The sequence below is a fragment of the Schistocerca serialis genome, chromosome 12 (assembly GCF_023864345.2).
Source record: "Schistocerca serialis cubense isolate TAMUIC-IGC-003099 chromosome 12, iqSchSeri2.2, whole genome shotgun sequence".
NCBI lineage: Eukaryota > Metazoa > Arthropoda > Insecta > Orthoptera > Acrididae > Schistocerca > Schistocerca serialis.
The window spans coordinates 101,418,725-101,433,140 of NC_064649.1; the positions used below are offsets into that span (position 1 = coordinate 101,418,725).

Here is a 14,416-nt window from a genome sequence, read left to right on the forward strand (position 1 = left end):
AGGACAAAGAACAAAAAGCATGACATCTTGCCACCCTCCAAGACCTCATCACTGTTCCCTCCCTTTTTCCTCTCCCCCCTCCCCCACCTTCTTTGATCTTTCCCCTATCTCCTTTTCCACTTTCCCCATCGTTATTAAGTATTGATTTCATTTATCATTTCTCTTCCTCTCTATCACCTTTAATTCTCATCCCGTCCTCCTATCAGCATTGGACTGAAGCTTGTACAGTGCTTACTAATGCAGAGTGAATAGTAAACAACTTGACCCACAGCTGTGCAGATGGTGTGGCAAATAGGGTGGACAATGGTCACGGGAAGGGCTTGACATGTAAGGTCACAACATAGTAGGAGATGTTTGACAGCTGAAGCCTTTGCACAAATACATATTTAACATAACTTAGATTACAACTGAGGAATCTGCAACTGATTGTTATGTCAGTACCATCAATTATTCAACAAATGTAAATGTTCAAAGGTGTCGTTTACTATGATATTCACAATGTAAAATGAATAATACATGTCAAGTGAAAATTATGGATCAGTTTCCTGTTCATCAATATTACCTAAATATTAAGTTCCAACTGTCATCTGCTACACACCTACAGAGTAACAAGTTATATATTCAGCTTTTTCTGTGTGCTGTGTGCTAGGATGGGCAGGATGTGTGCGTGCTATGTGCGGACACAGGAGGAGCTGGTTGCAGTTCACAAACAGCTGAAGGCACTGTCTTCAGTTTTCTGCCTCGGGGTGTAGTGGTGGCAGAGCATTGGGCCAGTCACATGGAACACCTCAGATGTTACTTGTTTCACCCACAGGCTCTGCTGCCAAGGCACCTTCCAGTGGACCTGTCATGGGGAACCCATCCTCACCACAGAGTGAGTGACAGCTGGTAACGAGTGTGCGATGCTTGAAGTCGTGGGCCAATATTGATGCTGGCCTTGCATATTCTCCCTGTTCATGAGCAGGTGGCTGCTCCTTCAGCAGGGTGCAAGCAGGCACACATGGGCAGAGTTTGCTAGTTATCAGGAGCTCTAAGTTAGACACGTTGTGAAGCCCCCTAGGGAGACAGCATTCAGAACTGGAAAATAAGGTCAATGTGCCTTCAGTATTTCTGCTGAGGGGCCTCATCCGAGATGTGGAGGCGGCCATGTCTGCAACTATCTAGCATGTAGAGTGCAGTCGTCTGTAAGTTGTGACTCTCACTGTCTCCAGTAACACATGTCGCCTGGCTTCTGTGGCCATCTTCAGTTCACACAGGCCGCTGGTAGAAGTGATGAAAGCTGCCAGCAGAGCTCACAATTGGCACCATTGTTTGCTGGGTATGAAAGGGGTCCTATGATTTAGAGCCAATGGGGGAGTCTCAACCAAAGGCTTTGCCAACTCTATGACAGTCTTGGGAGCAGATTTCCAGACCTGCTTTATCAGGGGTAGAGTTGTAAGACTCCCCTTGACAGATCAGGTATTTAGGTAGCAAGGTACTTCTGGAGTGCACACTGGACTTTTTTTATGCTAGGTGGTTGTTTGAGGTACTCTGACGGACACTCGTCATTCGACATGCAGACAGCGAAATCAGACTGCATTCAGGGTAAAGATGCTTCGACTCTCAAAAATCAGTAAACTGTCAAAGTACTCGTAACAGATTTATTGAATTTGCTGCCCCCCAGAAAACTTTTCACACTGAAATTATTCCCGGTACCGAGAAGTGGCTGAAAACTGATGCAGAAATTTCTGATATATTTAGCGAGTCATGGAACATATACTTGTCTCTAATGAGGTTGATTTTGAGTGTGACTATGAAGCTATCTGGATGCCTATAACAGTTGTGGAGAGTATTTTAGTAATATTGCATTTCATACATAATGACAGGCAGTATCTACTGCAGTAATAAGTGAATTACTTACTTTCATTGATAAAATTTCGATGTTATTCAGAAAAGTTGTGTTCTTTATGGGAAATCCTTTAATTAAGAGACAAAACGAAGAGTGCTCAAATTGCACAGGTTGGCAGGCAGGAGTCAATTGAGGCAGCCACCCGTTTGGAAAAAGAGAAAATATTAGACTATGCAATGGAAAGTCCAGGATGGAATAACAACAATATTATGTAAAGAATAAATTGCTACTCACCACATAGAGGAGCCACTGAGTGGCAGACAGCAACAAGGAAAAGAGTGCTAGACATGCAAACTACTTCTGAAGTAGATAACACACACACACACACACACACACACACACACACACACACACACACACGACCACTGTCACTGACCAGTGTGGCCAGAACTGTGAAGTGCAATTGCATCTAATGGGACCATCAGGTGTGGGTGCTGAGGGTAAGCAGGCAGTATGGGCAGGGAAGGGAAGGGACAGCAGGGGAGGGGTGAGGGAAGATGTAGTGGTGCTTTGGGAGTGTATAGAGGCATGGTGGGGACAGGGTAGGGCTGCTAGGTGCAGTCGGGAGGGGGAAGTAGAGTAGCTGAGAAGTGGAAAGAAAGAGTAGTGGGTGCATTGGTAGAACAGGGCGCTGTGTAGTGCTGGAGTGGGAACAAGGAAGGGAGATTTTAGGTGGTGGACTCCGGTTCTTTCTGCCGGTATAAAGTTACTTTTCAGCCGGTATAAAGTTACTTTTCATGTTGAGGGATCTGGGAAACAATGGTGAGGTTTGAGATTCAGAAATTTTGGGATGTTAACAGAGGGTTATATGAGGGTAGTGGGGCTGGATAACCACTGATGATGATGACAATGATGATTTGAGGTGAGGTATGCTCAACATCATGGTCATCAGTGCCCTGACGAAAAGTCAGCATGCCAATCTCATGGGTGGGGACGAAGGCTGTCCCCACATGTGGGGCAGGTTATAATGTATTAAAGTCTGCCTCCCTTCCTCACCAATTTAGGCATTCACCACTCCTGTAACACTGGAATCAGTATCTGTGAGGATGGTGGGCAGATTGCCATTGAGACTGAGGCCTGCCCTAATATCAGGATATAGGACACAAGTTGCCAAAATATGCTGAACTGAAAGTGGCAAACATCACAGAATGGTGGATCCTCCCACCAGAGGAGAGAGCCTTATGTTAAAGGGATACATCCGATGCACAGTCTGGTAAGCAGAACCTCCACCCAGCGTTGAGGCTGGCATGAAGTCCCCATGCCTTTCTGTCCTCTGCAACCATTCAGTCTCCCACTGACGCCTGATGCATCTGTCAGAAAATGAGATGATGGTGCGCAATGGGGTGGGGCACTGATGGACAGCACCATCCCAACATGCTTCCTTGGCAGCTTTGTCAGCCCCGTTGTTTCCCTGTATCCCGATGTAGCCAGGTACCCAGCAATATATCACAACCTTGCCATGGTGTTGGGGCCATAGTAAGGAGTCATGGATGAGTTTAATCAGCTGGTCTACTGGATACATTTGGTAAAGAGCCCGCAGTGCACTAAGTAAATCAGAACAGATAAGATATCTTGTAAGGTGTTGTCTGTATTCCTCTCCAGTGACATCAGAATGCCATATAATTTCACATCATAATTTATAAATTGTTCGGGAAGATAAACTTCAAAAACCTTATCAGTAAAAACAGCAGAACAACTGAGGACATTCTCTTACTGGGATCCATCTGTATAAAAAACGATAAAATTGTGGTACGTACTTAAAATGGATGAAAACAAAGTTGTAAAAACATCATCTGGAGAACAAATTTTCTTGTACTGTGTCAAGCTTAAAATCACTTGGGCCACTGAAGACACCAAGGCGGAAATGCATTCCATCTCTGGCTATGTGTTTTGATGCCTGATAGATCCCGACCATTGAGACAGTCTGGAGCATGTACCCCAAATGGTTTGGGCGCATGGGACCGATTCCTGAACAGCCGTTCAATGGTGGGTTGGACCACTGCACTGAATGCCAAGGACTGAGGTGACGGTGAGATTTTCAGTGCCTGTTGAGCCAAAAGGATACAGCACCACATCCAGAGTGGTGGTTCACCAGCATCTGCACACTGACTCAAAACTGGGCTGGTCCGAAAGGCTCCAGTCAATATCCAAATGCCCTCATGGTGGGTGGCACCTAACATCTTGAGATAGGACGTATGGGCTGATCCGCAGACCACGCTGCCATAATCTAAATGTGATTAAACAAATGCCCTATAAAACTGCAGGAGGCAAGAACTGTCAGCTCCCCACATTTTTACACTAAGGCATTTCAAAATATTCAATAAGGCATTTCAAAATATTCAATTACTGGAAGCCCTTTGTTCATAGGTCTTTTAGGTGTGGGAATCAAGTTAATACTGAGTCAAATAATAAACCCAAAAAGTGAAGTTTCTTGCAAACATAAAATATCACCCCCATTGTGAGCACTGGTTGGTTAAAATTGACACAAGTAGTCTCCTTGGGTGAGAACTGAAAACCAGTTATCCTGGTCCTTGGTCATCAGTCTTCTGAATGGTTTGATGTGCCTCGCCACAAATTCCTCTCCTGCGCTAACTTCTTCATCTCAAAAGTAGCTCTCGCAACCTACGTCTTCAATTATTTGCGGGATGTATTCCAATCTCTGTCTTCCTTTACAGTTTTTGCCCTCTACAGCTCCCTCTAGTACCATGGAAGTCATTCCCCACATCTTAACAGATGTCCTATCATCTTGTCCCTTCTCCTTATCAGTGTTTTTCAAATGTTCCTTTCCTCTCTGATTCTGCACAGAACCTCCTCATTCCTTACCTTATCAGTCCACCTAATTTTCTACATTCGTCTGTAGCACGACATCTCAAATGCTTCGATTCTCTTCTGTTCCAGTTTTCCCCATAGTCCATGTTTCACTACCATACAATGCTGTACTCCAGACGTACATTCTCAGAAATTTCTTCCTGAAATTAAGGCCAATATTTGATATTAGTAGACTTCTCTTGGCCAGGAATGCCCTTTTAGCCATTGCTAGTCTGCTTTTGATGTCCCCCTTACTCCGTCCATCATTGGTTATTTTACTGCCTAGGTGGCAGAATTCCTTAATTTCATCTACTTCGTGACCATCAATCCTGATGTTTTCTCGCTGTTCTCATTTCTACTATTCTCATTACCTTCGTCTTTCTTTGATTTACTCTCAATCCATACTCTGTTCTCATTAGACTGTTCATTCCATCCAGCAGATCATGTAATTCTTCTTCACTTTCACTCAAGAGTAGAAGATTATAAAGTCATCCACAAACGAAGAGTATTTGAGAGGGCTCCTGACTGCAGAGAAAATGTCACTGATAGCGATGGCAAACAATGTGACACTACCTTGGGGGACCTTAATCTCCTGAATATAGCAGACAGACAAGGCATCGCCACCATGATATCAAAAATGCCAGTCCTTGAGACAGGATTGGATACGAAGTGGTAGGAATCCACACAGCCCCCGTTCATGAAGCTGACGAATGATGTTGTACCTCCAAGTAGTGTCATATGCTTTTTCGAGGTCAAAAACACACAAACCAAATGGTTTCGGTATAAGGACGACTCCTGTATCACCATCTCCAGCAGAATTAAGTTGCCAAGGGTGGAACAGGAGCACCTGAAACTGCTCTGGAAGCGGCTCAGGTGACCTTAGGATTCGAGCAGTCAGACAAGGTGGCGGTTGACCATGCATTCAAGAGTCTTACCCATACAATTGCTAAGGGCTGCACTCCGGTAACTGTTAGAGGTGCTTCGGTCCTTGCCTGGTTTCCAGAATGGAATTAATATTTCCCCTTTCCAAGTTGTGGGGTACTCTCCATCAAACCAGATCTGATTGAAACAAGAGAGGAGCTGTCCTTTCGCTTCAGGGCACAGACGATGCGGCATGACGTACTGGATCTCATCACATCCTGCAACAGCGTCTCTGGCTGCAGACAAAGCTAATTCCAGTTCCCATATGGAGAACGGAAGGTTGTAGATGTCCTCATTATGCAAGAAGAAATTGAACTTCCTTATCTCTGCAGTCCTACGGAGCACCTGAAAAGCAGAAGCTCATTTGGACGACGTAGTGACAGTAAAGAAACGTTCAGCTAAAACCTGTGCCATGTCTTCTGGCGTGCCCACCAAGATCCCATTACTTGACAAGGATAAGGGGAAGCGTACTGCCCTTGCCTGAAATTCGTCTTATTGAGTCCCCCAAACTTGCGCAATGAAAGCGGACCAATTAATGGAAGTCGTGAATTCCTCCAGGAAACCCGCTTCCATTCTTTTGTCACTCGCCTCGCATGTGCTCTCACAGATCTGAAGGCATGAAGGTTTTTTGTTGTTGGACAGTGTTTGAAGGTCTGCACAGCTGTTTATCTGGCCCTGATCGCCAATCGACAGTTGACATTCCACCATGGTACAGGCCTGACATGGTTACTAGACCAGGGGATGGACTCAGCAGCAGCCCGTTTGATCTCACAAGTGATGTGGGCCACTGTCTCCTGTGCACAATCCTTTTGCTCAAAAATAGCTTGTCGACTTTACTGCAACCAATTGCCCTTTGTACCAGCCATTTGTGTGGTCTGCTGTCAGCCATCATCCTAGTCGGCAGATGGATCCACACTGGGAAGTGGTCACTAGAATGTAAATCTGTAGCCACTTCCTACTGAACTAAGTCTGCAATAGCTGGGGAACAAAACAAAGGCCAATGGCTGAAAAAGACCCTACAGCTGTGGAAAAGCGTGTCATCTGACCCACATTCAGAAGGCAGATATCTCAGAGCGGACAAGTTGCTCAATCATCTGAACCCTGGAGCAAATGGTAGCCGAGCCCTACAGCACATTGTGCGCATTGAAGTCCCCCGCTAGTAGGAATGGTCATGGGAGTGCATCCAAAGTATCATTAGGTGGAAGATAGAAAGAACACACTGTGATATTAAAGGGTGGTAGAACTTTCACGGCAATTGCTTGTATGGTCATGGTAAGAGGGACAGGAGAGAAGTGACATCTGTCATCAATGACCAGGGAAGTCAGGAAGAACGTTAGCAAGTTCCTGGCCCTCCGGTTCATCCGATTGGAAGTTCATATGCTCAATGGTGTAGTCCCCATCAAAGAGGGAGAGAGCTCGCCAATCCGAAGGTTTAACTACCACTTTCTTGGACTTGGAACTACTTTTCAAAGGTCATTCTTCTTTATTTATGAGGAGGAGGTGGTGCTTGGATTGCAGGGCTGCTTAGTTGGATTCTGATCGTGGGCAATGGTATGATGGTAAGCCCATTGCTGATGGCTTCCGAATGACTTCTGTTTCAAGTGGAGTGTTTCCCCCCATAGGCACACCCACAAGTGCATATGCTCATACTTGAATCTATGGTCTGGGTTTGTGTGGAGGCAACACACTTGGTGACTGGCATCTTAAGGGTGGATGCAAAAGAAGTAGCAAAAACCACAGGTTACATAGCTTTGAAATGTTTTTTAGCTTCACCATAGGGTATGCGTCTTTTAACTTTCAACTCCTGAATTTTCCTTTCCTCATTGTAAACCTCACACTTTCTGCTCCACACTCGGTGATCCCCGGAGCAGTTTACACATTCCGGAGCAAGTGCACAAGAATTGCCTGATTCAGGAGCTGAGCCTCCACAACTGCCACACGTAACCCTCCCATTACATCCCATAGTGGTATGGCCAAATCTTTGACATTTGAAGCATCGCGTTACGTTAGGAACAAATGGGAGAAACTTAAGGCAGATACAGCCTGCAAGGGTATGTTCAGGCAATTCCGGAGAACTAAATGTTAGAATAAATGTTGCCAATTTTTCCAATTTGCCAATGACTCTCCTCATATCGTTCTGCACTTCTGTAACACCCATATTTTTCCATTTTTCCTGTAACTTTGTGGGGACCACCTCAATTATATCAAAGCTAGTACCACATCTTTATCAAAGTTAAGGTTGTTATGCAACTCAGCCTCGACTGGGTATTCACCTAAGGCCTTACACCCCAGAAGCTTAGATATTTTGTTTGAATTAGCAGTTTCAACTAGAAGTGTTACATTAGGAAGTTGTTTGACATTTTTTAGAGACCCAGCAATACCTTTCAATGCTTTGCGGCTATAAAAATGGGAGACCTTCTCAAAGGTTCCCCTGTTTGTTTGATTACAATGAAAGTGTTATGGCACCCTAATACCCTGTAACTGTGATTCTGAACCTTTTGTCTGGCACACCTGACCAACCAAGTTCTCTTTGATGAGTGGGTGTAGGTACTACCTGACAGTACACGCGTCCTGTCGGAAGTAGTAGTTTGACGAGACCATTCCATAGGGATCCCATGAGATGCTAGGGAAAGGATTGTCAACTCAGGCAGAGCCTTGCATGCCTGAGCAATTGGAGGGTGGCAGGTGCCCCAGAGGTTGCCCTCTAGAGACTACGTTACCTCAACAGCCATTCACCTCATCAGCACATAGCACACCTTGGGGATGAGGTTTTTTTTTATTTTTTTATTAGGTGTGTACCTTTCTCACAACCCAGGCGGTGAAGCCAAGGCCCCCAATCTCCAGAACACACAACATTCCACCAATGCGCCGCATGGTTGGTGCTGAAGCATGCCCAGAGATTATGGTTAGAGAGGGCTGGCGGTGCTTACCAGTCCCCAGCTCACGAACCCTGGGGTCACCAAGCCCGCACTCAGCAAATGAATACTGAGCCTGTAAGAGGGGATAACCATAGGATGGAGGAGTAAATCGAGTCAGGTAGGATTGTGTATTGGTTTTGGGTTGAGTCTGGCACGGATGGTGGCGAAAAAGTGTCTTCACTGTAGGGACCAGGCGAAGCAGAGAAGGTGTTAACAAGTCCTGCATGACTGAATCTGGGAGTGGGGCAAAGGGTAAGACCTTTGGAAAGGGCTGATACTTCAATGAGACTAAGGCTTTTGGAGGAAGGGTTCATTATTGTGTTTTGGGTCTGTTTAAGTTCTGGATCTGTGTGGTGGTGGCAGGGAGTTTCTGTGGGTGTGGATAATGTAGCAGCTCTGTGAGACACAGTTTGTCGACTATGAGAGAACGCATGGGAGGTTTGGAGGCTCCCCTAGAGGTTATGGATATTGGTAGTTCAAGGTGGGAGTAGGTGGTGAACAGGTTAGCAAGTGTTTTGAGGTGGCACTGTGCATGCTACTCAAGTTCCTGGAGGGCAAGAGTTTCTAATGTGAGACATGGAATACAGGAATTTGTGATCACAGAGGAGGAGAATTTTACAGATGGGAAGGAGGTATTGCAAGACAGTTGGGCCTGATTTACATGATTTTGCAGGACTAGGTTGGTGAGGACTGTGGACTGATGGACTCTGCTGAACAGATAGAGGTAATTGTGGAAGGAAGGGTTGCAGCTGGGGAGGAATAAACTGATGGTCAGCCCATTTGGGAGGATTCCATGAACTAGGCAACAATGTAGGAACAGTATGTGGGACAGGGTTTTGGCTACAAATTGGGAAACATTTCTGTATTGGCACAGATGGAAGGAGCAATAATCCATAATAGATGTTAAAAAGCAGCATTACAGCTTCCCCCACCACTCGCCCTCCCCACTTCATGCCTCCTCATCCCTACCACCCATGCCAGATTGCTCCTCCCTTCAGGTACAGTTGCAGTCCGTAGTCCGGCCACAGTGGCCAGAGACAGTGGTCGTGTGTGTGTGTGTGTGTGTGTGTGTGTGTGTGTGTGTGTGTGTAAGTTGGGCTTGTGTGAATGTGTGTGTGTGTGTTGTGTGTGTGTGTGTGTGTGTGTGTGTGTGTGTGTGTGTGTGCGTGTGTTCTACTTCAAAAGAAGACCTTTTGGTCGAAAGCTTAAATGTATAATGTGTAATAAGGAGGGAAGATTGGGTTTAACATCCCGTCAACATCGAGGTCATCAGAGATGAAGCACAAGCCCGACTCGTGTCAAAGATGGGGAAGGAAATGAGCCGTGCCCTTTTAAAGGAACCATCCTGGCATTTGCTTGGAGCTATTTTAGGCAAATTACAGAAAACATAAATCTCACTGGCCGGGTCTGAACTGTTGTCCTCCCAAATGCGAGTCCAGTGTGCCGAACACTGCGCCACCCTGCTCGGTAATGCACAACAGTCCTTTCACTGTGCCTGTCTGCAACTCAATGTCTCTATAAAGTGAGTAGCAATCTATCCTTTTTGTAATACTGTAAATATTAGACTCATATTAGAGGAACGTATGGTACAGCAAAAAAGATATTTAGTGGGTGTATTTCATTTTGGTAAATGTGTGTAAGTGCCTGAAGATGAAGCCATAAAAGGCTTTGAAATTGTTTGTAAACAAATGGAACACACTAGACTCTCACTAATCTAGCCATTCCCTCCACACATGGGACCCAGATTATCAGAAGTGCGGGATTACTGAGAGTGTTTCAAATTTAGTTTCAACACACAGGGACTACACTTTAGTAAACACAAAGACACATTCATTTTCACAAAAAAAAGGGAAAGGGTCAACTGCTCGTCCAACACTCTTCTCAGCAGCAATGGTTTTCAGTGAAGCACATTGGTTCAGCTTATCTAAAATTTCAAGACTTTGGTTGTGGTCTAATGTAACAGGTTGCCTTTTAGAAGCCATGATACTGAACTGTAAAGAAAGCAACAGTTTCAAATATGTAACTAACAACATTGTTGTGTACAGTAATTTTCTGTTGGTTCCTCGCAACCAAGGATCTGAGTGGCCTGCATCTCCTTTCCAACCCATTTCAACCTTTCCCCTTCCTCTCCAAAGAAAGAAAAAGTTCCTTTTTCTACTTTTAATGTAGTACTTGGAATTTCACACCCTGAAGGTAAGCACTGCGCAACCACTGTAATATACAATGACAAGTCAGTAAGTATCTGCCCTTTCATTCTAATCATCGTCTGGTTAGTAGTACAGCTCAGTGTGCTCGTCAGCAACTACACAGCGCCATTCTCTTCATTCATGGCAGGTTTTGGTGTCATGAAATAAGGTATTTTGTGTTCTTGTGGAATAAACATGACTGCACCATTCTTTGTTTGCACGAATAAAAAACAGCCTTTTGTAATCCTTTTTTTCTGAAAGTGTACTAGGAGCTGAAATCCATAGCAGGCTTTCAGCATAATACAGGGGCAGTGTTTTACCATGATACAGAGTTTAGCAGTGGACTGAACAATTCAAAAGTTGCCAAAAAAGTGGGAAGGACAAGGACAGAGCAGGAGATCTAGTCACATGCACACCTTAGCTGACAGCGAGCAAATTTCTGACCCAATTTTGAATAACAGGAGGGTGACTGTCGCTGAAGTGGCAAACCAAATGCACAATTCTGCATATAACTTTATCTGTAAAAGGCCCAACTTGTTTGTGCAAGAGAAGTGCCAAAACAAGTTGCGGAGTGACAAATACAATTGTGTGAGAAGCTGTCAGCAGTTACTGGACCGTTATGTTAATGAAGGTGAAATATCTTTGATGCGAATCGTCACTGAGGATGAAACATGTTCATCACTTTGAAGCAGTGAGCAAACACGAGAGCACAGAATAGAAACACCTCAGATCTCAAACCAAAATAAATTCAAGAGTCGGCGCTCTCCAGAAAAATGGTAACTTTTTGGGACAAACAAAGACCAGTTCCGGGATATTTTCTAGAACATTCCCCAGGAAACTAGTTAACGGTGAACAGTCATCATAAGAGAAATTTGTTTTTCAAGAAGTTGCAGGCTAAAATTCAGAACCAATGCCAAGGGTTACTGTCAAACAGCATTCTTATTTGCACAACAACATGCTTCCGTGTACCATTACTTACAGCAGTCATACCCTTCAGAATGTGCATTTAGAGGTACTGTAGCATCCTGCATACACTCCTGGTCATGCCTTGCCAGGTTTTCATATATTTACTATCAATTCAGCTCCGATGAAGACCTCAAGGAAGCAGTGCATACGTGGCCTGCTGTTCAAGAGTGAAAACTTGTGCAACAGTGGATCAAGAGCATTAGAAAGAAGAGTGACTATGTTGAGAAATTATGTCACTGTAAATATAGTGCAGATACTTTTTACTCTCATACATTCTTATCTTGTCTGAAGAATGACAAATTGCGCTGTGGTCTGACGTCAACATATGATTATATCTCACACCCTACAAGAGGGTATGTTCATTCAAAGGTTGCAGGATGGCAATAATGTAAACTCTCCCATACAACTGTGCCTAGTACAGCACTGTAGTGCTCAAACCAACCTACACACAGAGGAGTCCTTTATCTTACCTGCCAGACATAACATTTAACCTCTCTTCTTTCCAGCACCAAAGCCACTCAACAAGTTACATTACTTGAGAAGCAAGGTTATTCTGATTCTCTCACCAAATACATATCTCACAAAATAAATTTGTAACTAAAAAAGAATTTTTTTTTTTTAAATGGAAAGTAGATCCAACATATACACACCTTTGCAGCAAGATCTTGAATGGCAATATCCCAATGGTCTACCTTCCTCTCAACCAAATGGTTTATAAGAGGCAGAGTATATTCTTCAAATTGTGCTATATACACACTGTGGAATGCGGAGAAATGAAAAATTAGGGCCAAAGAAAAAATGCACAAAAATACTAAAGCTGTATAATATTAAACTGACAATTACAAGAATGTTACTGGCAATACCTCAAAAACATGTAAATGGTAACCAGAAAGCCAGTACTAGGCAAAATCAAAAAAGGATCCAGCTTACAAAAATTAGATGACCGCCGCCACCACCAACAACAAAAACAACAACAACATTACTGAGTATTGGCAACCACCCTCGTACAGACAATCAGCGCGTGATGCGCAGGGTGCCTGAACTCACATTTTTAAGTTGCTTCGATCCTACATAGAATTTTCATTATAGCAACAACAGGAATTACATCTGTCTTATCTATTTGAGATGCTAACCGGTGAGCCACTTGGTTCAATGTTTTTAAAATTTTTTATTGCTCCTGCAGGCAGTTTTTAGGCACTTCAGACTCATCATCACATGAGGCACAATTAAAGCTGGGACACTTTTGCTTTAGAAAAGTCTTTCCAAACTGTACACAGAAATAAGACAGCTGTGTTATTTGGCTACATACACTTCACATAAACCAAGACATTGTGAACAAAGCACTTCAAAACCAGTGTGGAGCACACAGCACTTGGTGACATGAGGTTTAACAAAGAGCTTACAAATATTCAGTTTAAACACTAAGAGTAATAATGCACTAGATATGACATTTCACTGCATCACAATTCTGATACATGATTATCCCGGAAACCAGAACCAGTTACAATTATCTTAGAGCTTCCTGGGGCAACAAATTTTAATTTTCAATATTTTGCATAGTTACTGACTGAATTTAAAAATGTAAAATGCTGTCATAGTCTACACAGTCTGCGGTATAATCTTATGAAAAAAGTTTAACACAATACACAATAAGACAAGTATTCCAGTTAGAAACTTTGTGTGTGTGTGTGTGTATGTGTGTGTGTGTGTGTCTTGAGGCAGCATAACTGACGTCTCACAAATACATCAACATTATTCACCAGTATTTGAGAATGAGAGCACTTAGTGACTCGCAACAACCTTTACGTGTAATTTCAAACATTTACAAACATTTTCCCGCTGGCAGCCCCCCCACAAAATGTCGAAAGGGAAAAAATTTTGCTGGTCACGCAGTAAAACTTCAGCGTAGGGGATGATATTTTAATTTAGTATCTCTTTACTACTAACTTCAGTCACAACATATTCCACTGAATGTACTTGGAAAATTATATAATTGTACAACACACAGTTCAGGAAATATGACAACATAAATGTAGAGATGTGTGAAAAACATGGTTTTGAGTAAAATGGAGCTTAAATTGCCCAGACGATATTCAGCCAACATTTCATAATGAGGACACTTATTGACTTCCAACAAACAAACTGGATTCTTTCGCTCTTCCGCTTCTGTAGGATTATTGAACATTGCATTGCGAGGTACATTTCATTGTTCTTCCTCCTCCCCCTCCATTCTCCTTCATCTAAGATCATTCCCCACACCTTCCTCCTTTACTCTTCTTTCAAATATTATACGAGTGCATGCTGGAAAGTAATGCATTCGAATTTTTACATGAAAACTGTTAAAATTTTTTAAGTAAAATATGTTGTTAACATTATGTATCTTTATTCTCCATGTGTACATATTTATTTCTCAACACAGTCACCCAAGTGGAAAACAGATTTCTCGCAACAAGATACCAGTTTTTTGATACTGTCACTAAAACATGACTATCAAAGTGAAGTACTCTAAGGTGTTCTTCAAGTCTTGGAAACAGATTAAGATTGGATGGGGTCTAGTATTATCATGCTGAAGGAGAGGATGCTCCGTGTGTGAACAAAGTCTTTAATTTTTCTGAGGTTTTTCACACACCAACATTGTTACGTTACTTGCTGCCACGTTACACGCTACAATTCAGAGTCCTCTGGAAGTAGATGGTTGCACCTTGTGACAGCGAAGCAGAAAAGTTGAC

General features: G+C 43.4%; 1 protein-coding gene across 1 annotated transcript in view; it reads right to left on the reverse strand.

Moving 5' to 3' along the window:
* LOC126428194 (tubulin-specific chaperone D) overlaps nt 1-14,416 on the reverse strand; it is a 195,790-nt gene that overhangs the window by 76,711 nt on the left and 104,663 nt on the right. Inside the window, exon 9 of the mRNA XM_050090110.1 lies at nt 12,338-12,443. Coding sequence (XP_049946067.1) covers nt 12,338-12,443 — 106 coding nt within the window. The remainder of the gene's footprint in view (nt 1-12,337; nt 12,444-14,416) is intronic.